A 25,060-nucleotide genomic window follows, 5' to 3' on the forward strand; every position below is an offset into this window, starting at 1 on the left:
CGGGAGCCCTCACGGGCACCTACGCTGGAACCACGCATACAGCGGTACACAGCCGGGAACCCTCACGGGTACCCATGCTAGTACCGCGCCGGTACCACGCCAGCACACAGCTTGATCCCCCAAACAGGGAACGCAGTGTGGCGAGGGTACAGCGGTCCACAGTTGGGAACCCTCAAGGGTACCCACGCTGATACCGCACCGGTACCGCAGCACCCGCCTTAGTCGCCACAGTCTCTGTGGCAACAAGGGGGAGGCGGTGCTGGTACTGCAGTACTATGGGGTTACCCTGGTGGCGGATCCTTTCAGGGTCAGCTGCCGGCTGGGTATGCCCCGTGGTACCCGCCGCAGGGTGTTTCTTCCACGGCCTAGCACCGTGGCAAGTGTCGCCTAGCGAGGGCCACGCAGTACCCACCATCAGCTGTTGACCAGGCCAGCCGGCATGGGGCTAACCCAGATCTTGATCAGGGTAGGCCCGTGCTGCTAGCGCTAGGACGACGGCTGCGAGAGCATGCGGACTGGGTGGTACCATGGCGGATACCTCAGGGTCTTGCGGAGTACTCCCTCTTCTGCTGGCAGGTAGTCGGCGAGCCACACAGTGGTTATGCCTTCTTACCCGCTTTCAGATGCCCGTCCTCAGTTACCGTCATCATCGGAGCATGATACGGATACTGTGGGCGCAGGGAAAGGAGTCGGAAGCTGAGTCCGTAGTGACATCACTACAATCTCCTTCCCCGCTGCCCCGCAGAGGGGAGCAACAGCACTGATCTTCCTCCGGACACCCCCTATGGGGGAGTCCATGGAGGAGGACCAGGGATCCTTTCAGTAGGATGCTCAGCTGCTGCTTCCTCACAGGGGCCGCCTGCACTCTCATTCCCGGCAAACCTCACGGGTAGATATCGTAGGGCTGTCGAGCTCAGTAGAGCTATGACGCCGCGTGCTTGCACGCTTCCTCTGCGTGTAACGAGGGAGGACCACGGGACCTACCTGAGGGGATCCGAGAGGGACCCAGATGTCGCCGTTTATCACGCTCAGACAACATCTGAGCTCTTCCATGAGGTGAGCCTATTAGCGTGCTAACAGCTAGCCTCAACGAGAGCTCCATGGGCCTAGCCCATAGGGTGTCCACTCAGCGCCGGGTGGGGCCTGCCACTCCAATCGCTCAACGCGATGGAAAGGCAGGGTCCTTTTTGTCTTTGGATGCTTCTGCGCCACGGTGGAGGACCGTGCAAAGAAGCTACCAACGGAGCACTCTGAAGAAGTCGGAAACTGCCCTTACCATGGGTAGGAGCTCCGACTTCAGCAGGCCGTGCACCACCAACAGTACCCGAGCCCACTACCTCTGTAGCACCCATTTCTGGGAGGCGCAAGGGTAGCACAGGAACAGCTGGCAAGCCCGAAGAAGAGCAAGCGCTCTTCCAAGGGAAGCTAGGCAGAGCATTCCTGGGGGCTCAGCGGTTTTTCCACAGGGGATCTCCCAGTGGGCGACCGCTTATGGCTTTCACCCAGAGGTGGGAAACCATCTCTTTGAGCGCCTGGTTATGGTCAGTGGTGAGTGGGGGTTACAGACTGGCAACCCAGTCTCCCCACATTCGCCTGCACATTTCAGAGGTCCACAGTAGTGCCGTCAGACGGCCCGCAGCGTCGGGCACTCCGGACAGGGATCACACAGCTTCTCACGAAGCGGGCGATTGTCCCGGTCTACCCCCGTTCTACGGGTGATCTTGGAGCCATTGGCTCCAAGGAAGACTGGCGACGGGAGCCCCATCCGGAACCGCAGGCTGTTGAACACGTTCTTCAGGCCCAAGAGGTTCAGAATGGGGACTCTCGCCTCGGTGCTAGCCTGCCCCATCAGGGGCATGGGAACAGCATTGCTAGATCTCTCGGACGCCTATCTGCATATGCCAATCGCCTCTCAAGATCGGAGGCATCTGCGCTTCTAGGTACAGGATCAAAATTACCAGTTTTGATACCGGCCATCCGGCCTGTCCATCTCTCCCAGGGTGTTTAACACTCTTGGTCAGAGCGGTGGCAGCGTACCTGAAGCACAGGGGTGTCAACATCAGTTGCTACCTGGACGTTTGGCTCATATACGGACGCACTCCACTGAAGACTACGGGTCTCATGGGGTTGATAGTCCGTAGGGTGCGGGACCCTGGATTTTTTGATCAGCTCAAAAAAGTCCAGCGTGGTCCCGACGCAGACACCACTATTTGTAGGGGCCCAGATCACCCTCACGGAGGGGTTCGCGGTGCTCTCACCCGAGCGGGTGACGAACATGGTGCGGTCTGCCTGACTCTTGGCCGAGTCTCGGGCAAAACCCGCTGTGGCATGGATGAAGGTGGTAGGCCTAATGGCCAGTATTGTAGACCTCGTACTGTACTGCCGGTTCTACGTTAGGCTTACCCAACTACACCTTCTAGCCTGCTTGCAGGCCCAGTCGTCACCCAATATCCCTTGCGGTTCCGTTGTCGGAGATCGCGAGAGAACTCTGGTGGTGGACCCATCAGCCCAATTTGACCCAGGGTGTCAGGTTTCCTGCACCCCGGTATGTCACGTAGTGACGACCATAGCGCCAAAAGCGGGGCTGGGGGTCCACATCCACGGAGACTCCGTCTCGGGCCTATGGGGGCCATAGAGACAGAGTTTCACATCAACCTCCCTCGCGTACGAGGAGGTGATCGTGGAATCACATACCGTTGTCCTGACGGATAACACAACCGTGGTAGCCTACCCCAACAGACAAGGGACTCCGGGCCACCACGATTGAGCCTGCATGCACGACACCTGATAGGGTGGTGCAAGTTCAGGCAGATTACGGTGAGAGCGATACACATCGCGGCCGTCACCAGCATCCTCGCGCACAATCTGACAGGAGGAAGGGTGTCGGGACCAGCAGAATGGTCCCTTGCTCCGCAGGTCGCTCAGACGATCTTCAAGGGGATGTACCACCCCTCGAAAGATCTGTTCGCATCTCATCGCAATCATCCACTGCCGGTGTACTGCTCAAGGGTCGCGGACCCCAAGCATTCACCGTGGACGCTCTGTCCATAGACTGGGGCGGGATGACAGCTTATGCAGTCCCTCCGATCTCACTACTCATGAGGGTGGTGACCAAGATCGGGTGGGAAGACTGCATTGTCATTCTGCTAGCGGCAAGGCCGCTGGCACTCCCGAGTACCAGATCTACTCCGGATGCCCGGAGCGGAGGTACCCAGTCTATCACTAGAGCACCTGCAGTTAGCTGCATGGCCCTTACCAGGGAACACGCAGCGGAGGGATACTTTTCACCAGAAGCTGTTTTTCTCATCGCCGGGGCTAGACGGAAGTCTACCCTCCGTACGTATAGCCAGAGTCTGGCTCCATACTACGCTTGGTGCAATGAGACAAATAGCTCTCCCGCTAGAGCCTCTGTGCTGCTAGTTCGGAGTTTCTGACAGAAAAGTTCCAAGCAAGACTTCAGCGGGCCACTGGGGCCAGCTATAAGTCAGCTGTCCTCTCCATTCACCGAGGTTTCGAGACGGGTCGACTATCATAACCGATGGTTACCTTATTAGTCTACGCCTCGACGGTATGTTCAACGAGTGTCTACCAAAAAGGAAAGTGATCCTCCTAAGGGATCCCAACACAGTCTTAGATTACTTTAAGGGTCACCCTTTTGACCTTCCGTCAAAAGCGGCGCTTAAATACGTAACTCTCAAGATGGCTTTCCGGTTTGGCGTTGGCTTCGGGACGGCGGTGCTGAGTTGCACACGGTCTCGAGGTTAGCTTCCGTGTTCACAAACACTGGAGCGACACTGTTTCGGCGCTCTGTTCTCGTGACTCTGAACGGGCGCGTGCATACCGACATTCGTCCCTCTCCAATCCCCAGGGTTGGGCAAGGTTCGGCTGAAGCCAAAGATAGGCTGGGGTGTCCGATAAGGCGCTGCAGCACTATTTCTTCCTAACACAAGCCTTGCGAGGACTCACGACCGCATTCATCACCCTTACAGAGCCTTTCGGTCCAGCCGCTGTCGCAATGGCTGGTCCAGGTGTTGGTGGGGTCCGGGGGATCGCGAAGGTTTCGCGTCCCACGACCCACTCGACACGAGCTATCTCATCATCTTGGGTATACCGTTCGGTTGTCCCTTGAGGAGATCTAGCAGGCGGTGTCCCGAAGCCACCTTCGCCTTCTCTACGATACTTCCGCTTACGTTAGTAATCAGAGACGGGCGGGAGGTTTACCGGGACATTGTTCGGCGATCATAATACGGTGGTGTACGGGTACCAGGTTTTCAGACTATACAGAATACTCAGCATGGTAAGAACCAGTGTCGCTATTCTTAACCACCAAACTTATTAAGTAAGGAGGTTTATGTCTGTGATCGCGTGGTCTTTTTTGTTTTCCCGACCGTTGGGAGAAAATATTTCTGACCTCGCGTAAACCATCGTTACCAGCTCCCGATCACTGATCAGATGCTGACCAATCTTGTACCTCCATCCGTCGGTTACTTGCTAGATCGATCTTTCAGATGTTGATGCAAGAAGTATCTTAATCAACATCGGAACGGTAAGATCGACCGGTGTACTGAGTCTAGTCCCAAACAAAAATGTTTGGTAGACTCATAACCGGTCGCGATCTTACCTTTCGATGTTGATTATCCCGACCCCGCCACCCCCTACAAGTTTGGTCCGAGTAGGGGATCCCAAGTCGGATAAGGGATTTATCATATGGTGTGACGTCACCTTTTGGGTGAGTCCACCGGGGATCGGGGTTTTTGTTATTTATTCATTTATGTGGGACAAAATGACTATTGGTTTTTCCGCATCTCGGGATCGATGCAAGAAGTATCTTAATCAACATCGGAAAGGTAAGATCGCACCGGTTATGAGTCTACCAAACATTTTTGTTTGGGACTAATATGTGTTACTGTTTGTTTGTTTACAGATGCTGGTAAATCAACAATTGGTGGACATCTCATGTAAGTCTCGTTAGCCTTGGGCATTTGTTAAAAACAATCGAGTTTGAATATTCATTTTATTAAAGCGAGTATTTCTGATGTATTGAATATCATGTGACTACTAATAGGTTGAACACCATTGGTTGCATAGAATCCCACTATTAAACATTGCTATTAAATCATTTTAAGTGGAGACAGGTGTGTTTAACAGTTATTTTACCTGTTATTCTGGTTGCAGTTTCAGGTAATAATCACATAAAGTTGTATTCTATTTTAAAAAACACAATCAGTTGAAAAACATTGCTTAAAAATCTATTTGTTTAGAAAAACAGTAGATTATTTTTGATTAAATCAAAATTTAATTACTGTGTTTTTGAATGATCGAAAGATAATTGATTATCAAAATATCACCCAAGCCTAATTCTCGTGTTGCTTTTCAATGTGAGCAAATTTGCTCTCTATTGTTGGATTATAATTTGTATCAAAACATGCTCAGCTAACATGTAACAAAGTTAAAAGTTATAGTCCATATATAAAAAGATTTAATTCAAGAAATATTCACTTTGAAATGACGTTAAATTTGATGTTGTTATTGCAGGTACCTCACAGGGCAAGTAGACAAGAGAACACTAGAAAAATATGAAAGAGAAGCACGCGAGAAAAACAGAGAAAGTTGGTAAGTTGTTAACTCATCACTCATAGGCCTGTCAAGTCCATACATCCCTATGGAAGCCATGACCAGGGACAGGCGATTTCTGCGAACTTTTTTCCGCGCAATTTCGCATAATTGGCTATTTTTTTTCCTATGGGCAGGGATACATGATTTGCACTGAAAAAAGAGTTCCGCGCAATTTGCTATTTTTTTCCGCGCAAATCGCCTGTCCCTGGCCATGACCTTAATCTCTTACACATGGAGTGTGAATTTCAAATGGAGTTGCCCATTCAGATAACCCCATTATTTGAAATTCACACTCCCTGTGTGGAAGATTAAGATTATGTCTTCCATAGGGTTTATATGGATTTCAATTGGAATAGCTCATTGGATGTAAGGTGATGTCAAATATGTAGAGTTACATGTAGTGTTCATATTTAGATTGCAAAAGATGTGTTTAAATTAGACCATGATACCAGTGAGAGCATTTTCTTCGAGTTGAATTACCATATTCATTCCATGAAGCACACAGGGCACTTACTTGCTGCTGTCTGCCACTTTCTGACTGCTGGTTATAGTGAGCAATCTGTAGTTAAACTCTTGCCAGGTTGTAATACTTGTTCAACATATGGCAACCTCAAAATTGGTGACAGCAGTCACAGCATGATGATATATCTCTTTTATTAAATCAAAATAATACTTAAAAAGAACTTGATATGTTAATTGTTTCACTTGGTTGGCATGTAAGTCATGCATTTGGCCCTTAAGTTGGCAGTGGCCAAACGGTGATCAAATCCATGATCCCAAAATTGTGGGAAGTCACCTTGCGGCCAATGTGCCGTGTCCTTATGCAAGGCACTTAATCCCACTTGCTTCAGTCCACCCAGGTGAACAATTGGGAGTAGTTAGATGTAAGCAGTCATACAGTGAGTTACCATTGTGGTTGGCAGCCATAGAGTGCGATATATCCTAGTGTCAGCAGAATAAACATAAAGCCCTTTGAGCAAATTGAAAAGGTGCTATAAATTGTTTTAATTTTTAATTTTCCACAGGTACTTATCATGGGCATTAGACACCAACCAAGAAGAAAGAGACAAAGGAAAGACTGTAGAGGTTGGCAGGGCCAATTTTGAAACAGACAAAAAACATTTCACAATATTGGACGCACCTGGTCATCAAAGTTTTGTGCCTAATATGATTGGCGGTGCTGCACAAGCAGATTTAGCAGTTTTGGTAGGTGTTTAGACTTTAGTTCAAATATCCCAATCATTGCTCCAAATTTGACCTCAAAGTTGTGGGGTCTGAGTTTTTGTATCCATCACATTCCATGGTCATTCTGTGGACAATTTCTAAGTCACGAATGAAGAGATTTATACATGTTGGGAATAGACATCAAAGGTAGATTTAAAACTGGTCACCAACACTCAGTTTTTGAACCGAATATTTCAGAGAAGCCATTCTCTGTCATCAGCGGTGTAATGCTGTTCCAACATTCACATCGATTTAGTGATAGTTAATTATTGAAAGTTACCGGTACTACATACAATGTAGTAAACATTGTGGAAACCAAGGATACTAAATTCTCTTACTTTTTCAATGTTCAGGTCATCTCAGCACGTAAAGGTGAATTTGAAACAGGCTTTGAAAGGCGAGGACAGACCAGAGAGCACGCCATGTTAGCAAAGACAGCAGGTGTCAAACATCTAGTAGTGCTTATAAACAAGATGGATGATCCTACTGTAGAATGGAATGAGAAAAGGTAAGTTTGTGATCGCTAGCCTAGAGTAGTGTATTAATGCATTTTTGATCTGAGGCCACTCACATAGATAATACAGTAAGCCAAAAAATTAAGGTACCAGTTGTGTATATCCTATATAAAAAAAAGTGTGTTAAAATTAAAACAAGCAGCCAATACCTGTATTCTTTAGCTCTGAATTAAGACCTCATTTGTTGGAATTGGTTGAAAATTAAAGAAACGGTTGTCTAAAACCTAATAAAGAAACAAAATCAGAAGTTGCACTTTTGTGTTCTAATCAATGAAAGCACAACACTAATTTTAACGTGTTAATCAATGGAAGCACGGCGATGGTTCTCTTGTTCATGAACGCATTGTGTGCAAATCAATAGGGCACGCAATGGAGCAAACTGCAACATTGGCATCTTCCTTGGGTTTTTGGATCGTCATATCTTTATTTCTTGAACAATTTCAACAAATGAGGTCTTACATTCAAGCTAAAAGATGCAGCTATTGGCTGCTGGGTCCAATTATGACATATCTGTCTTTATTTAGGATACACATGCGTTGAATGTAACTGGTACCTTGATTTTTTGGGTTACTGTAATGTACAGAATGCAATGTGGGTAGATATAGTGCCAGCTTTATTTTAGTTGACTCCATACTTTCCTCCTATGCTCACGTAGGGGACTGTGCCAAACTAAGTGATGATGAAGTTCATCATATCCACACATTTGACTTGGCATATGTAATGTGTTGTTCTGGTAACTGCTAACAAATCAAATTATAATTATACGCTATATAAATTTCTTCACAATGCAGTCAAGTAGTCAAGATTGCGCAGGTGCTAAGGCTCTCCATTTGTCCCGTGTCAAGTCATATCACATTCATCAGCTTCACAATGCAGTCAAGTAGTCAAGATTGCTCAGGTGCTAAGGCTCTCTATCTGTCCTGTGTCAAGTCATATCACATTCATCAGCTTTTCATGAATGTGTATTCTCATGCCTGGTAACTAAAGTCTCAAGTTTTGTTAATTGGTTCATCAAATAATTAGGGCCACAGTGGTCAGTGACAATCTGTGCAGAGGTATGGAAGTTTAGAATAGTACACTGTTATCATGACAGTATATAGCATGTTTTCAGAATAACAGTTTTACCATTTAGTAAACTTGTCTTCATTCTTTCTTTTACAGATACAGAGAATGTGAAGAAAAGCTGGTACCATTCCTGAAGAAAGTTGGCTTCAATCCAAAGAAAGACATCTTCTTTATTCCTGTGTCAGGTATCACTGGTGCCAATCTCAAAGAGTCCGCCGCTAACACAATGTGCCCATGGTACACGTAAGTACAAGCCCTTTTACATACTGTTGACCAGTACAAACACAAATGTATTTTGGTAGAGGCTTTATCAAAATGATGAGTACTTATTAGTTTTGATTTTGATCAAAGAGTCTGCTTCTTACAAATGCAAGACTTTATATGCCTTTGTGGATGCATTAGGTTGTGTCTTTCTTATTCATAATGATTGGAAAATTATGGATGTTAATCATCTTGGTGCAGCTTGTATATTCTCTGGTTCTCCTCAAGTTCGGTAGTGACATCGTGCACAAAGTTAATCGGGCAGTGCATACACGTAGGCGTACAATGGCAGTTTGTCGGCATGCTTCAAATAGTTTCAAAACCTGCAGTTTGAAACATTTGCAAATTGAAGATGGATAAAGTCAATGTTTTAATACTTCCTTGGGCTGTGTTTTGTGTCGAACATGCATGAGTGTAAACACAGAAGTAATAAACAATTACACTGATTGGCTGACCAACAGTCATGACAACAAGACCGTGTCATCGGTGCATAGAAGGGAAGAACCATAGAAGTATTAAAAAGTTTTCTTTGGTTAAGAAAAGTTAATGAAACTTTTATATACTCTTTATATAATTTGGTTTAATAAAAGGTTACATTACAATGGTTAAACAGATGTAAGGTGCAGTTCCCCTTAAGGGAATTTTCACCCAAATGTCACACTTTTGGATGAGGAAAAGTTCTGTTCTCCTGAAGTTACTGGCAACAAAGATTTACTCACAATAATGTTATAATTATAAACATGGTTATTACCAAAGAATGCAATTTAAACTATTTGTTCCATTTGGGTTTTTTTGCAGGGGTCCATCATTTATTGATTATATAGATGCATTACCATCTCTAAAAAGACAATCTGAAGGGCCTCTTATTATGCCAATAACAGACAGATACAAGGTGAGTCAGTCAGTACAGGGTTGCCATACCTCAGCAGGCAAGAGAAATTTCAGGTTTAAATCTGAATTCAGGCTTTTTTGTTGTCCAATTTTCCGCACTTTTAATTTCAGCCTGTTTTTGGCCTTTTTAGCCCAATTTCACACACTTTTTCAGGCTTTTTTCAAACACTTCAGGTATTTTCATTGATGATCATTCTCATGCCTGTTTAACCTGTGATTTGGTCACCCAAGTTGGTCAACTTTAAACTATGATCTAGTGACTTGAAAATGTACACCATGTTTTTACAGTTTTTGGGTGACTCTGAGCTTGACTGGGAAATGCCCATTTTCAGTCGCAAGAATTTTCTTGTTTTAACAGGAATATCTGCTTAAATTTGTTTTTAGCCCGTTTGGACATTTTTGCCATATTTTACATGCTTTCCCTGCTTTTTCTGAATTTTCCAGTTGCTTTTTGGAAATGTATTTTAATGCCTGCATATTCATTTATTTTTACTTCACACACTTATAACAAATCATGAAGTTTATGTCTACAGATAAAATTCACAGAAAATATTACAATTTGATTCCAATATTTGTCTAAAATTGCCTGCTAAAATTGATTTCTGACTAGTTACAGCTCAGGTGGATTATTGTTGATTTCTATGACATTTTAAGTTTGAAATGGGCGGGATTGTTTTAGGCAATACCCTGTAAATATCTTTCTAACAATAAAAAGTAGTAACATGATATCATTGTGTTTTCTTTTGCAGGATATGGGTACTATCATTATGGGCAAAATAGAATCAGGAATGTTACAGAAAGGAGACTCATATTTTCTAATGCCAAATAAGGTAACATTATATACTATTACCATAATTTTAAAAAAATGAAAGGGATTTGAATTATATAATCAAATTGTGTAATTCACTATCTCCTTGGCAAAAATGATAATAAATAAATGTTGGTATTTATACAGCGCCTTTCACATGTGCACATGTACCAAAATGCTTTACATTTATTCTACTGTCGTTAGAATGCTTATACCTTTAGGTGGCGCTCAATGGACAATATTCATAACAGCTTTTACTATACCTCATAAATATTTATTAGGTAATCCAGACATCTTATTGGTTAATAACGCTAGCGTCCGAGTACGGTATTTTGACTACTTCCCCGCGCCTGTGCAATTACGCTAACGCTGGAAGTAGTAAAAACTTCCGCACTTCTACTACCACACGGTGTCTCGACCCGCTGCGTCACCGTTCCTTCAGACGTAGCATTATGCTACACAACGGCGATTCTGCAGATGCGCTTATCGTGAAAATGGCGTCGGCTGCAGTTATTTTGCCGAGATTACCGATGGATAATAACACGCGAATTTGACGTTTTATGAAACAAAATGTTATTTATGGAAAGTTAAAAAGAAAATCTGAATAATATAGGCCAAAATGTAAATATTGATTGAACAGAAATCCTGCAATAAAATCAAGTAAGCAAAATATTAAGCTTATTTACCATGCCGGCCGGCACGTTGACTGGTGTGTGTTTTGACTTTTGTTTACGATTTTGCCGTGATAGTGAAAATATTTATGAGGTATAGTAAAACAAATACAACATGTTTCATTTCGAAGTAATCAAAACTACTGGTCTCGGTGTTGATGATTTGACTACTTCCCTCCGCTGACGCGTCGGGAAGTAGTCAAATCATCCAACACCTCGGGACCAGTAGTTTTGACTACTTCCCCTCAAAACATGTTGTATTTGTATACTATTTCACCCCTGGGTAGAGAGAGGCAATTTAAGCCATTTAACTAAAGAGATGCATTGAATTTTAATACATTTCCTGTAAGATATAGAAAATAAGTCAAGGAACTGGAAGCCAATAATCATATATTTGATATTTCCATACATATTGCAATTCATGTCGATTGATTGATTTATTGATTGTGATATTTGTTTACAGGCAGCAACAGAAGTGTTGTCTATCCTATCAGACGAGGAAGAGAAAAATAGTGCAGGAACCGGCGAGAATGTCAAACTAAAAGTGAGGGGAGTAGAAGAAGAGGTGAGTTAGCCATTCCAAGATATGTGTACAATATAGAATAACCTTTGAAATGTAGACCAGTCACCAACAGGCAAAGTCCAGCATCAGCTGATAATGAGTGAAAATCATTCTATGAAGCATGAAAAGCTGCTTCACCTGCAAAGGTATAGTCACTGTAGAGCTGTAATTTAAACATTCAATTGTGTTAGGCCCTTGAAAAGCTCTAAATAGGAAAAACTAAGTGTTTTTTTGTACAGAGTTTATCCCTCTGTGGCCAGTGACCAAAATATATTGAGAAATCCCTTGGACAAAGAATTTACTGCTAAACGTCCCAGTCTATATCCATATGAAATTTTGGGAGCTGATCCTGACTGTGATGGTTTATATACGGCTTCCACTGATCTGGAGTTGTGCATCCTTGGAATTGGTTTATGGAATGATTTGGGCCACAGTGATCAGCGACTCTCTGTAAAGTGTGAGGCCTTGTGGGTCTGGTAGCACACTATAAAGGTCATCGCCATAGAAGTTGGGTCATAGCGTATGGTGTGTATCAATAAATCCAAATAATTTATTTTTTTACTCATTTATAACCAAATATGTTGTTTTTGTTTCTCCCATCAGGATGTAGTACCAGGCTTTGTTTTGTGTTCCACCGTCAATTCATGCCATTCATGTAAAATATTTGATGCACAAGTAAGTAGCATACTAACTGTTCAGTTAAAAGATAATCTTTTTGGAAGGTTATTATAACTGAATGTGATCATAATTTAACTATAGATATTTTGTTTCACATGAAGATTTAGGTCATCGCTTTTTCAAACCTAGCAAAAGATTTTTAAAACTTTTTAGCCCGCTATAGTCCATAATGTAGCCCGTAATGAATTATTGATTAAAGCCACTCCTACCTCATAACTTTATTTTTGCATTTGAATATCACGCAATACCAGTCAACACACTACTTGATCATCGGGTTTACAGTTAGTATATATACAATTCTCTCTTTTTTTTTTATTTAGACGTTCAGAATCTGTTCTTTTCAATGATATTTTCATTTACAGCCGATTCCTTCTAGATTTTGTCCAAAAGCGCCACAAACATGACTTTACTTCATTTTGAATCACCCCATATACTATATTTCTACTGCCCATTTTTGGACGTATAAAATTTAATTAAGACAGGCAAGATATATTTTACATGTGTTTTTCCATACTAGAGACCGTATAGAGCATGCAAGGCATGTTTGGGAACAAAATACTTGTGATTATTTCCGATCTTCATCGATATGGCTTCTATATGTGGCTTCCAGGATACATTCTCATTAATTAAAATGCCCAGAAATTTTGTTTTATTTCTCTTGTTAAACTTGTTTCAAAATGCAATTTATTTAGTGTTAGGGTTAGAATTCCTAAAATTGCAAAGACTGTAAATATTGTTGTTGTGTTTGTAGATTGTGATCCTCGAATACAAGTCCATCATTTGTGCTGGGTACGGTGCTGTTCTTCACATTCATTACGCAGTAGAGGAAGTGCAAATCAAAGTAAGATTTACTTTATTATGTTATATTTATATATCTATCCTATCAAAATCATTAAATTACAGCTTTGATATTTCTTGGAAACATGTGCTAACATGTCATTATACAAATGATAGACACTAGAAAAGAGCAGATACAAAATCAGCCATACTGTGTCTCGTCTCAAGGTAAGAGTCTCAAGGTAATGTTGGATTTCGTAGTGGCAGATTCAAATCGCACTCGCTAACCTAATCCCGTGGGCGGATACACATGCGTAGAAATGCGATTTGTCCGTACACTGGCGACGCAACCATGTAAACTCACTGATTCAAATCTGCCACTACAAAATCCAACATGGCGTTACTTTCAACTTGAGACAAAACACAGTATAGTTTGTATTGATCCTTGCAAAGTGGTCAGCAGCGCGATTGAAAATGGAAGAGTATGATTGATTGAAAGTAACTTGGGTTTGACTGTTATTATACTCATACACTCTAAGATTGTGAGAACCACTCAGAGCAAGGAGTGTATTGTTGTATAATTGTACAGGCGCACTACGCATGGTACACACAGTGTTTTCGAATGTGTTCGCGTTGCGTAGGACTGATTCATTTTCCTTGCAAATTGATGCATTTTATTTGCTCATATTTAGTGACAATTTTGTTTCATAAATAGCAAAAGTCTCGGGATTTTTGTCTTGTGTTATAAATGTGTATTACCGTACTTGTTGAAAATAGTACAAAATGATTTCCTTGTACTGAGATGTTCATGCGTCTAATTATGAACTCCCCCTGCGGGGCTCATGAATTAGACACATCAACATCTATTTATTAATGTGTAAATGTCTTATACCTGCATTCCAGACATTGTTAGCCTTAGTGGACAAGAAGACAGGAGCCAAAAGCAAGCAGAGGCCCCGTTTTATCAAGCAAGATCAGGTTGCCATTGCACGGCTACAGACCACAGGTGTTGTCTGTATGGAAACCTTCAAGGAATTCCCACAGATGGGAAGATTCACTCTCAGAGATGAAGGTCAGTTACATCATCCTTGAATACTCTAATGACCAGTGTATAGTTTGATGTACATTTAGAGAATAAAGATAGGATTTTGTCTTTTGCCTATCAATATCGTGTCATAATGGATGGGCTGGCCAATATTTTGAGTAGTGGATGCCGGCGCGGCCGGTATCCACTACGATAAAAATATTGGCCACCCCATCCATTATGACACGATATTGATAGGCAAAAGACAAAATCCTATCTTTATTCTCATTCTTATTCAGTTTTAATGTAATTTTTGCGAGAAAAGCTGCCTTTTTTCAGAAAAAAATAAAGTTGCTTTTGTCAGGACATCCCCGTTGTTTTAAATGAACGAAACCATCACGAACATCTAAGCCGCCGAATCGCATTCTTAGTTCTCGCGACGTGTATTACGCGAACGCATTATCGCTGATCATTGAGGAGCAACAAGCGTGCCGCCGTTGCGTGGCGCTAGCGCTTCCTGACTAATATCACTATCAACTATTGTGAGATATTATACACCAGAAAACCAATCAAATTACGTGAATTCTTTAAAAGACGCACCCATTGAATAAGAATTTTGTATAGCTCACAGACGAGAACATATATTAATACAGAATATTAATAATGGATATACGTGCTGCGTTTGATCCAATCATATTTTGTAAAAATGCGAACATTGATATCACACACAATTGACAGCAAAATGCATAATTGTTCCAGGGTAAATATTAGTAACCTCAGCGCACGCTGTGTTGTTTTTCTTTTGTTTTCACTGTAAAAAATCAAATAGCTGATAAGGGAAATACCGCTAGTAGTGACCAATCACACTAGCCACCAATCATGCGATGTCCAAATACGGCGACCAGCGTCCTTGTAAATTGTTAAGAATTCATAACATGTCACGCAGCTCGGTCATTGTAAAGCGTACTTTTAGCTACAACACGGGACACAGTCACTATACTTTTTCAATAACCTGCATTTATGCGTCCGCGTATTTAAAGGTTATTATCTGCGATTGGATTAAATACATCGTATATATTCATGAGGTTATGAATATGTTTAAAAAAATATAAATAGAAAGCAATAATAATTGCATTGTTTCTTTTCATTTATTCCAACAGGGAAAACCATCGCCATTGGCAAGGTGCTGAAATTGATAGAATGAGACAAAAAACAATAACTGAAGACCAAAAGACTACCACCACTACACCCTGTGACAAAACATGACCTCATTCATACTACAAAGACAGGTTGTCTAATATCGAGACTTGACAAGGTCACCCTGTGTGTGTGCTTAAATTTAGCAAGAGGTGGGGAAGTGATTCTCTAAAGGATTTTGTTTTCTAATTCAGATTGCATAAGTCTGTTTTAATGCAGTAATCAGAGGAGATATCTTATCCTTCCCAGAATCCTTTGCAACATTATGCATCCTCTCATTTCATCAAATGACACTCCCATTACTTTGTATTCTGTCGGTCCGTGCCACGTCACTTCCGTTTGATGATGCGACTCGCGGTCGAGTGAAAACAAGTCCCCGATTCGATTTTTGTTGATGATTTCTGTCATTGGTGTTATGTAAATTTCGATCGCAAATAGTCAGTGGAATCAAACAACATCGCTATGTAGCCTCCTTCACAGCCGGTTTCTGTTGTTCATAACAAACCGTGAGCCACATGCAGTTTGGGCCCAAGACTAGAGATAGCCGGATGTTGGACCGACAGAATAGGTTCCATTTGTTTTCATTTTGAGAATAGACTGGCTAAACCATTGTTGATAGTCAAGAAATAACAGAATTTGCAAGATCTGGAAGTGCTCTGTTCATTGAGGTACATTTCTTCACTATCGACCCATGTTGCACTAGATAGCAAATCAGTAGAGAAAATTGAAATGGAAGAAATGCATTATGGGAAGTGTAAGATATCTGCTTTGCTTAGTATAGAGGCCACAGGGTCATGTCAGAATAACATTCAAGAATAACCGATTTTGAATAATTGCATAATACCATCCACACTACATTTTATGGGATACATTGCATTATATCACATAGAGTGTGCATGGTATTCTGGAATTCTGTCCACTGTTCTTCTCTGTTATGACATTGAGCCCTTCTGCTAAGTTTTATCATGATCAGATTGTACTTGCTGAATTACTCGCCTATCTCAATCATTGATCATGATATAGTAAGTGAGATGATTCATTTTGTAGTAGGGATGAGGTGTATGTGTTACAAAGGGTGCAGAAAGGGTCTATACGATGATGAATACAAAAGCTGAGTAATGATTTGCATGCATCTTTAAGATATTCCAGTCAACTGTGTCCACAACAGGAGCATCTTTGAAAACATTGAGGATATTGAAAGAGGAGCAAGATTTTCTTCAAATGGTATTTCTGGTGTGGAATTTTGTAACACTTCCATAAATTGCCTTTAATCATTGTCCATAAGCATTTATTATTCATGTAGCCCAAATATTATCAGTTTACTTATTATGTAAAAGAAGTACGTGCAGAGTTGTGACAGGCTTGGGATATTTTTCCCGTAAGTAAGATAAGGCAAAAAATATTGTTTGCTTGTCCATAGATCACTTTAAATTGATAGATGGGTCGGTTGGGCCTACAACTAGCTAAGGACTGGAGGCACAAATTAGGGCTTCAATTCTAGTCAAAATTTTAGTTTGTACAAACTCTTTTCTCAAAAACATCAAGGTCTATTGCAAATTGAAGAGATGTGGTATAGTTGCATTGTATTGGTATATTCGAGGATGGTGAACATGAACGTCATGATTTTGAGACGCTATTTCTTCTTTGTTGGATGATTATTTTCCATGGAACATTTAAGATTTTGTATGAAAATAACAACGAAGAAAGTTTTGTAAGAAAAATTTCTGTCAGAACTTTTGGGAAGTTTGATCGACAAGCAAACAATTGATGTTTTTTTGCCTAAATGTCTCTGTCATAGCCTCAGAAAGTAAAAATAATTGGATGTGTTACAGTTGCTACTGACCATGTGGGACCATAGTGTGAAGCCTTTGTCACATTTTTGATTTGTAACAGAATGTGGTTCATAACAGAATGTGGTTGTTAGTAAAGTTGAGTTTTGAGAAAGGGAACTAAAAGGCAGTCAGTTATCATAAAAAAATAATTATGCTGCTGAATTGCAATAACTTCCAATATGCTTTGATATTACGTCATGGAGAAAAAATTCTAGCTGCAGGTGTGACATTGTGCAAAAAAACATCTTGTGAGGCTTTGTGAATTTCGCATTAGGGTATAAATGACTAAATAAGTTCTTAGGAAAATCTCAAATATATAAAGGTAGTTGTCAATCAATTTGAAAATTGGTTCAACAGTAAACTGCAAAACTGGAGAAATTAGTGCTTATTTTATATCAGTTTCTTTATCGCAGATATACTACAAGAATGTAGTAAGAAGTGGGAGACATACTCTCATGGAGTTTTTCCAATGTGCAATCATTTTCAATATGTAGCACAAATGTTGGAGTCAATCGTAGTAAGGTTGTATAAAATTATTTTTTTTGGTTCTTGCCCCCCTCCTCAATTTCTGGCATTTATCAAGAGTAATTTTATAAACTTTTGAAAGCTGTAGGAAATTTCATACAGATAAAAAAAAGTTTATCAGAGAACAAGAATCCTAGTCTTTTTGTGGTACTCATGAGGGTTTATTCCTCAGAATTTCACGTGGGCCTTCGCCTTTTCTTTGAGCACTGTTGGAAAAGATTGAAAACTACTAACAAAGGCATCTATTCTTGAAAATTCTGTGGACAAGAATCAAAAATTAATTTTATGCGGCTTAAGGCCCCCCAAAATCTTTGCTTATCTTTTCACTCTCTGTGGAAGACGGGGTCGGTCGGTGGGTCAGGTATTTTTGTGTGTAAATTTCATAGCCAAAACATGTTACATAATAGGCCTAATTAACGTAATATAAAAAAGCTTAAATAGATGTAATTTGAGATAATTCTCTACTGTATCACTTCATTTATGTTATGAAACAAATAGAAACTGTGTAAAACAAATTCAGGGTGTTGTCAATTTCGAAAGAATAAACTTTTGGAATGTACACAATTAGGGTCATTATTCTTTTGTACAGATTTTTCAAAGTTATGGTCCGTCATGAGAGGATTAGTAAACAAGCAGGCAAGGGCATGTAGCAACAATTTAAGAGCCATGGAAATCTTTGCCTTGATATGTTTGATCCATGTAGCTTCATGAAAAACAAACGTTGACAGTTTGATATAATAAATTAAGTATGACACATAGTATTTACAGCATTTATATTTTTCAAACCATACTACCCTTTTTTTTTTTTGACAACTGATTTATAACATGCATAAACTTCTGCAAGAATGCTGTGTGACTATACTAATCTCAATATAATAAAGATTATGCACAAAATGGGGAAATTGTGAAATAACACAATGTAATATTTAGCTTGCTGATGAAGAATCTCTATAGATTATAGAAAACAATCTATATCGCTGGCGAAGTTCGTAATTAATCGGATTAACTACCATAGCAATAGGTACAAACAATTTTGAATATACCGCTGCACCACAAGCAGGTTGCACTCATCACCTGTCTTCAATCATATAATAGATTGAATACAATACCGCTCTTTTCAAAGAGACTAATCTTACAGGTACAAGTGATTAGCATTTCTTTGACATCTATGGTTCAATGCAGAGGTACCGCATGAACGTAGTAGTGCAGCGCGATATAATCAAAAATTGTTTGTACCTATTGCTATGGTAGTTAATCTGATTATTACGTAACTTCGCCAGCGTATAACAAATTGTACATGGTTATAAAAGGCAAAAGAGTGTGACTATGTGCTGATGGAAATATGCGACCTATTCTTAAACAAAATGAGAGGCCAGCAAAGGAGACATTGTGCTTTGAACATGCCTAAAATCAATAGAAAACAAAAAATTCTTCTTTCAGGGATGCTAGTTTTCAGGCAGTTGCAAAGTCACTTCAGGCCACTGACTTTCGAACATCAAGTGAGTGAGCAAGTCAACTTATATATCATTTTTAAGCTTTTAAATCAGAGATTATGAATCTGGCGACTACTCAAAAAATAAAGATTTGTAACTTTACTCTCATTTTGTGTGAACAAGTCTCATTTATAATTGAGGACCGAATTAAAAAGACTAGTTTTGCATCTGATGTCAGGGCAAAGGCCTGGCATGATTGGTTGCTGACCTGCGCAGTACGTCGTTTTTGGTCTGGTTGACAGGATGTCATACGCAAATTAGTCTTGTTAATTCTGTCTTCAAGTAAAGTATGCACACTTTTCCCTTTAACCATGTAATAATTGTCACTGCAATGAAACAAGGGTGCTGGATCAGAAACAGAATTTGAGGAATTAATGGGAAAAATGGTTGAATTGTAATGAGGAAGTCTTCCAATTTTGATTTTGGTCACAAATATCAGATTGAATTAGTTTAGAAACTTGCATAGAAGTGGATATGTATGGGGTGCAGGGAGAAAGAATATTTATTTTATTTGGGTTTTATTTGTAATCCATAAAAGGGATGTGAAACTTGTAATAAACATCTTGTAAGTTATAAGTTATGTATATATGCATGGAGAAAAATACACAGGATGATAGAAAGTGTATGTGGTAAAAGGTCAAAGGTCATTTGCTAGTTGAATATGTGAAGGTTGGTTGTAAAGGCTTTGTAAATGTTATCTGCTCACACAGTATTCTTGCAGTATTTGTTAATAGGCATCTTAGCCCTCTTCATGCAGGTGTTGACTGCAGATGACAAGTTTCAATTTTGAAACATTTTAGAATTGTTAATTTTCATGACCATATTTGGAATCGGCATGAAAAATACATTAAAATGAGTACAAACAAGCCTAGTATTGATTCAGTGGTTCTTCAAAGAGCTGTTGATATTTGAAAAAAATATCTCAGAACTATCTTAATGTTGAAGACTATGGCTAGCACGCAGAGCATTAAATTACCAAACGTTCTAGATATTTAAACTTTCGTATTTCAGTACCTTAGATATGAGTAAAGATTTGGTTATCATAATAAGCTAAGTTATGAGATGGCTTATGGTTATATTATAATAAAATGTCCATACAATATCTAAGCAATTACAACGAATTAAGTTTTAATACTTTTGGTTAAAATTATTAGAACATAATTTGGTAGAGGCTTTACTGATATATAAACTTGTATAATGTTAAATTAAATAAGTTAAGATCCATAAAGGGGTCATACTGTTATTTCAAATTGATTTGAAACAATTTGAGAATCACACATTTGTTGTTGGTAAGGTTGAAGCAGTTCGGTGAGGCATACCAAAGGATATTATTCTTTTCTTTTCTTGTAATATTACATTTGCCACACGGTATGTGGGAAGTATCACAAGGTCAGTTGGGCAAATATTGTACTGCCATATGCAGAATTTTGCCATTCTAGGCAAAATAATTAAATAGATAATTTCTTGCTACACTACATGGAAGAAAAAATTCAAAATACAAATCTGATACTTATTCAACAGGTTTTCTAACAGCAATAGTTATACTTTTCAGTTGGCCCAGGATTTTTGTTATGGATTTGAAACTGACTTCTTGTAAAAGTATGTCCTGATGGCATTTAAAAGATTGCCAATGTGGTGAAATGAAATCATAGCCTTGTGATTGAATAAGTTGTTGGGCATAGGGTGTGGGTTAGGGTTTGACAGAGGCTTTATTGATCAGTGGCCTCTTTGTGGCCTGGTTATAGGGCAGTTAAGCATTTCAAAAATGCAACCCAGTCTTGGTCTTCCCTGATACTCTAGGCATAGCAAGTTATTAGCACGGCTTAAAAAGTACCTTCTGGTAGCGTAGTTATCAGGAGATCTGTAAGCAAAACAGGTGCACTCCCAATTTAGTTACCACACTTGGTATCAAAATTGTACAGGGTTCCAGTATGTGTTGTAATTGCAGCAAGCAGAATCTTGGTCAGTGATCCAGTTACAACCACATGGAATAAAGCAATTCCTATTGTGGTAACTGGATAACTGACCAAGATTCAGCTTTCTGGATTGTAATCGCAAATGCGGGATGCCACAAGCATTATGTTCATGTACAATATAGCCGCACATAGCTCCTGTTGTACATGCTAAAGGTTAACCAGGCCAAATAACTGTACAGTTATAATACTGGCTTTAGGTGATTCCTTGCTAGACCAAGATATCTCCTCAATTCACAAATTTCCTTTGGTTTTCTGCATGGCTTTTCAACTTGCAGGAGGACAATGCATCAGTTTACCTTGTAAGAAGACTGTCTTGGACTCAATAAACCTATTTTTAATAAATACTAATTTTGTTGTACATGTACGTGGAGAGGGCAATTAATTACAAACTAAATATCACCAAAAAGAGCCATCTGATAATTACATACTGTAAAAGTGGATATTTTCGCACTTTGCTAATTTTGAACTATTTCCCTTGTTTTTAAATTTACGATTCCAAGTTTCCTTACATTGACCTATACACAAAAGGAATGTATTTGCTCATTGTTATTTTCGCGGTAGAAGCTTGGAGCCCGAAAAACCAATGTTGGGCGAAAATTTTCACTTTTACAGTATTTGATGTTTACCTTACAGACATTGTATTTACTAAAATGCTGTACGTACATGCCTTGAAACATGAAGAAAGTGTAATGGCAGAGCAGTATATTAAACTATCTGAAACAGAATTGATTTGTGTGTTAGACTTTGAACTGATGGGTTTCTGTGTCATTTGGCTATTCCAGTTAAAATCCACACTCCCCCTATGGAAGATTTTGGAAATATCTTCCACAGGGGAGTAGGAATTTCAAATGGAATGAATACATTAGGCAGTTCATTTCAATTTCATTCATCCTCTGACAAAGATTCAACCTGAATCTTACACTGAGGGAGGGTGAGTTTCAAATGGAGCTGCTAATATGTTCCATTCCATTTGAAATTCATACTCCCTTGTTAGATATCTCCAAAATCTTTGACAGGGGAAGTGTGAATTTTAGATGGAATAGCCCATTTTGAATCTTGCTTCAACCTAAAAGCCATAATGTACGATTTGTTATTCTTTACCCAAAATGCTGAAATAATATTAGTAATAACTGCCAGGAAGGCTTTCTGTCCATGTTAAAGTCATAATGTACGATCTTTTTTCAGAATTTACCTATATTATTAAAAAAAAATTTTTTTTGGCATATTTGTAATACTTACACATGTTCTAACTTAAATCTATGAGCAAACTGTCAAATTAAGTCCTATTTGTAGTAAAACAGGACGATTCTCTGTTGGTCCGACATAAAGTCATAATTTTTAGATTATGACTTTATGTCGGCCACCGATCATAAACCGTAGTCTCCTACAAAACTAGCTTGATTACGCTCCCTCCACATGTGGAGGAGCGTAACTCAAACTGGCCGCGTGGGAGACTAACTCTGAGGCCGCACTCGCTGTCCTAATCCAAATCGTGCGAGATGATTCGAGCGATAGAGGTGAAGTCTATGATGCTGTTTCTTTGCAAATTCCCAATGTTTTTCAAGGCGTCCAAATGTATTGGGAACTTTCATAATGATTGCATATTATCATTTTAGAAGGAAAAATCTAAAAATTTAAAAAGATCGTACATTAAGGCTTTAAGGTCAAATAACAAGAGGAAGTGAAAGAAACCTCACTATTTTGAACATGGGTATTTCTATGGTAGACGTGAAGGTCGTAAGTCAGGTTTGAAAAAAAAAAAAAAAAATTTCATGTTATAAAAAAGAGCATACATTATAGCTTCAAAACCTACATTAATCAATACTTTTATAAAAATCAGATAGGTTGCCTTGTTCTGTTTTGGTGTATGTCGCATACATGTATATCACATACATGCTTCCATGTTTTGTAAAAAAATATATATTTAATTTTGTATGTGTTAATAATAAGTAACACTTCAAATAACAGTTCCTGTTAGTTATTGCAAGCACCTACATTTAATGTAATTCACTTAAATAAAGTTTTTGATGTTGGGATTACCAGCTTGGATGACACCTCTGTCACTTATGAAGAGGTATTAGAGTGGTTTGATGAGACAGGTGCCTTGTTCAATTCCTACAAATCAAGGCTGTAATGATTGCAGAGTTATTTGCTCTTGTTGCATTCTCACACACAAACCTCTTCTAACAGAATGGAATTTGCTCAGCGTGACGTCGCAAGGTGTCACCTTGGCTGGAAAGTATAACAGTTAAATTGTTTTCATAAAAAAAGAACAAACTTGATATTTTAAGTCCATGTTTGGAGTTGACGTACATGTAATGTCTTTCAAAGACGTATTATAAGAAAGCAACTGGCATATTATGGTCATTATTGTTCAAAGTTTAAGAAAGGCCATTTGAAAATATTAAGGAAATTGTGTACATTGTTTTGATATAATCCCACTAGGAAATCCAAATGTACAGGAATACTGACTGGGCTTTTGTCCAGGTCTGCCCAGAGGAGCAGTTTATCTTAAGGATTTTACATGCTTCAGTGCATGAAATCAAGCTCTCTAAACATTGAAAACATATTTTCTATGAAGATCACATGTACAGGTAACAGATCCGTATAAAAGAGACCTGGATAAGGGAGGTTAGATTGTACTTTCATTAAGATTTCTTGAAGCTAAATCTTGCATAATGCAATTAAAGATCATGAAGAAAACAAAATTGTAGAATCCTGAATCACAAATTCTGAAACTTAAATATGTATATATACAGTTCATGCGAACATGTCTCGGATGTAAGGAAAAAAAGCTAGCATCCTTAAAAGACAAACCCCCCAAATCTGGCCTGCAGGTGGGGATAATTGACAGAAATACCCACTTGGGTGATGATGGCTGTGTAAAGTAAAGTCTAATGTAAATGTACTAATTAAATTAGGAATATGTTTTGATAAACTGTTGATGCAAATTGTATCATATGCATAGTCCATCTCCACTTGTTGCCTAAATTTACAAGAAATTAAAGAAATAAATGGCAGTGTTATGCGGTATACATGTATACATAATAAAAGAAAGTTGAATGTTCCAAAACTAGCTGTATAATGACATAACAGTAGTGCACAATGTTACAAAAGGCTAGGTAATTTACACAAGGTAGATTGGAGAAGAGAATGTTTGAGGTAGGTTGGTGCATAAAATATGTGTGTTATGAACAGGTGTAAGTTACAACAGGTGTATTTCACACAGATTGCAAGTCATATAACTGGACTGGTGGGTGCAGTGGTACAGGCTTCAACTCGTCATGATCAGAAGGTTGCTGGGTCAAACCAGTGGTGTGCGCAGGTTTTCAAAAGTCCAAGAGCACAGGTCTTGATCCCCCTGACTGTTCTAAAATTTTTGGTTCACTTGGCTCGCCATATTAGCAATTTTCTCCCAATTGGGTGCATTTCAACCGACTGACTGACAAAAGTTGGGGCACCCCCTGTTTGCGTTCACCACTGGGTCAAACCTGGCTGCATCGTCGTGTTGTGCTCTTAAGCAAGGCATTTAAGGATGTGTGAACGCTTTCAGCATAATAGTTTCCAGCTCTGATCCGGTCAGTCATTCTGGAATTCAGAAATGATTGAGATTCAAAGTAAGTTAGGTAAAAAATGCTGGTTTTCATAAATGATGTGTAAATTTGGTTTGGTCTATCCTTCATGTAAGCCTACACCCAAGTAGCCTATTGTCAAGACTTCAGTGAGGGATTAGACAGCTTTATTTTGTAAGCTGTGTAATAGAGGTTATCCACTTCACTCATGTGTGACTTCTAACAAAAGACGCTGATTCCCGTAGTATTCCTCATTCAAAGGAATTCAATACACGACCTCGGAGTTACCTGCATGACTTTGGCGGGCTATTTTGAAACAGTCATGGTTACACATGCAGGTACTTCTTTTGAAAGTCCTAAACAAGGTATAGCA

General features: G+C 39.8%; 1 protein-coding gene across 1 annotated transcript in view; it reads left to right on the forward strand.

Annotated features, from left to right (window-relative positions):
• Positions 1-21,840, forward strand: part of LOC140151517 (eukaryotic peptide chain release factor GTP-binding subunit ERF3A-like) — a 32,823-nt gene extending 10,983 nt beyond the window's left edge. The window contains exons 4-15 of the mRNA XM_072173884.1: positions 4,925-4,958; positions 5,536-5,613; positions 6,642-6,822; positions 7,194-7,348; positions 8,517-8,663; positions 9,480-9,573; positions 10,322-10,402; positions 11,515-11,616; positions 12,217-12,288; positions 13,043-13,132; positions 13,972-14,140; positions 15,253-21,840. Of these exons, the coding sequence (XP_072029985.1) occupies positions 4,925-4,958; positions 5,536-5,613; positions 6,642-6,822; positions 7,194-7,348; positions 8,517-8,663; positions 9,480-9,573; positions 10,322-10,402; positions 11,515-11,616; positions 12,217-12,288; positions 13,043-13,132; positions 13,972-14,140; positions 15,253-15,296 (1,247 nt within the window). The 3' untranslated portion in view covers positions 15,297-21,840. The remainder of the gene's footprint in view (positions 1-4,924; positions 4,959-5,535; positions 5,614-6,641; positions 6,823-7,193; positions 7,349-8,516; positions 8,664-9,479; positions 9,574-10,321; positions 10,403-11,514; positions 11,617-12,216; positions 12,289-13,042; positions 13,133-13,971; positions 14,141-15,252) is intronic.
• The last annotated feature ends 3,220 nt before the right edge of the window (positions 21,841-25,060 follow it).

This window comes from Amphiura filiformis, chromosome 4, assembly GCF_039555335.1.
Source record: "Amphiura filiformis chromosome 4, Afil_fr2py, whole genome shotgun sequence".
Classification (NCBI taxonomy): domain Eukaryota; kingdom Metazoa; phylum Echinodermata; class Ophiuroidea; order Amphilepidida; family Amphiuridae; genus Amphiura; species Amphiura filiformis.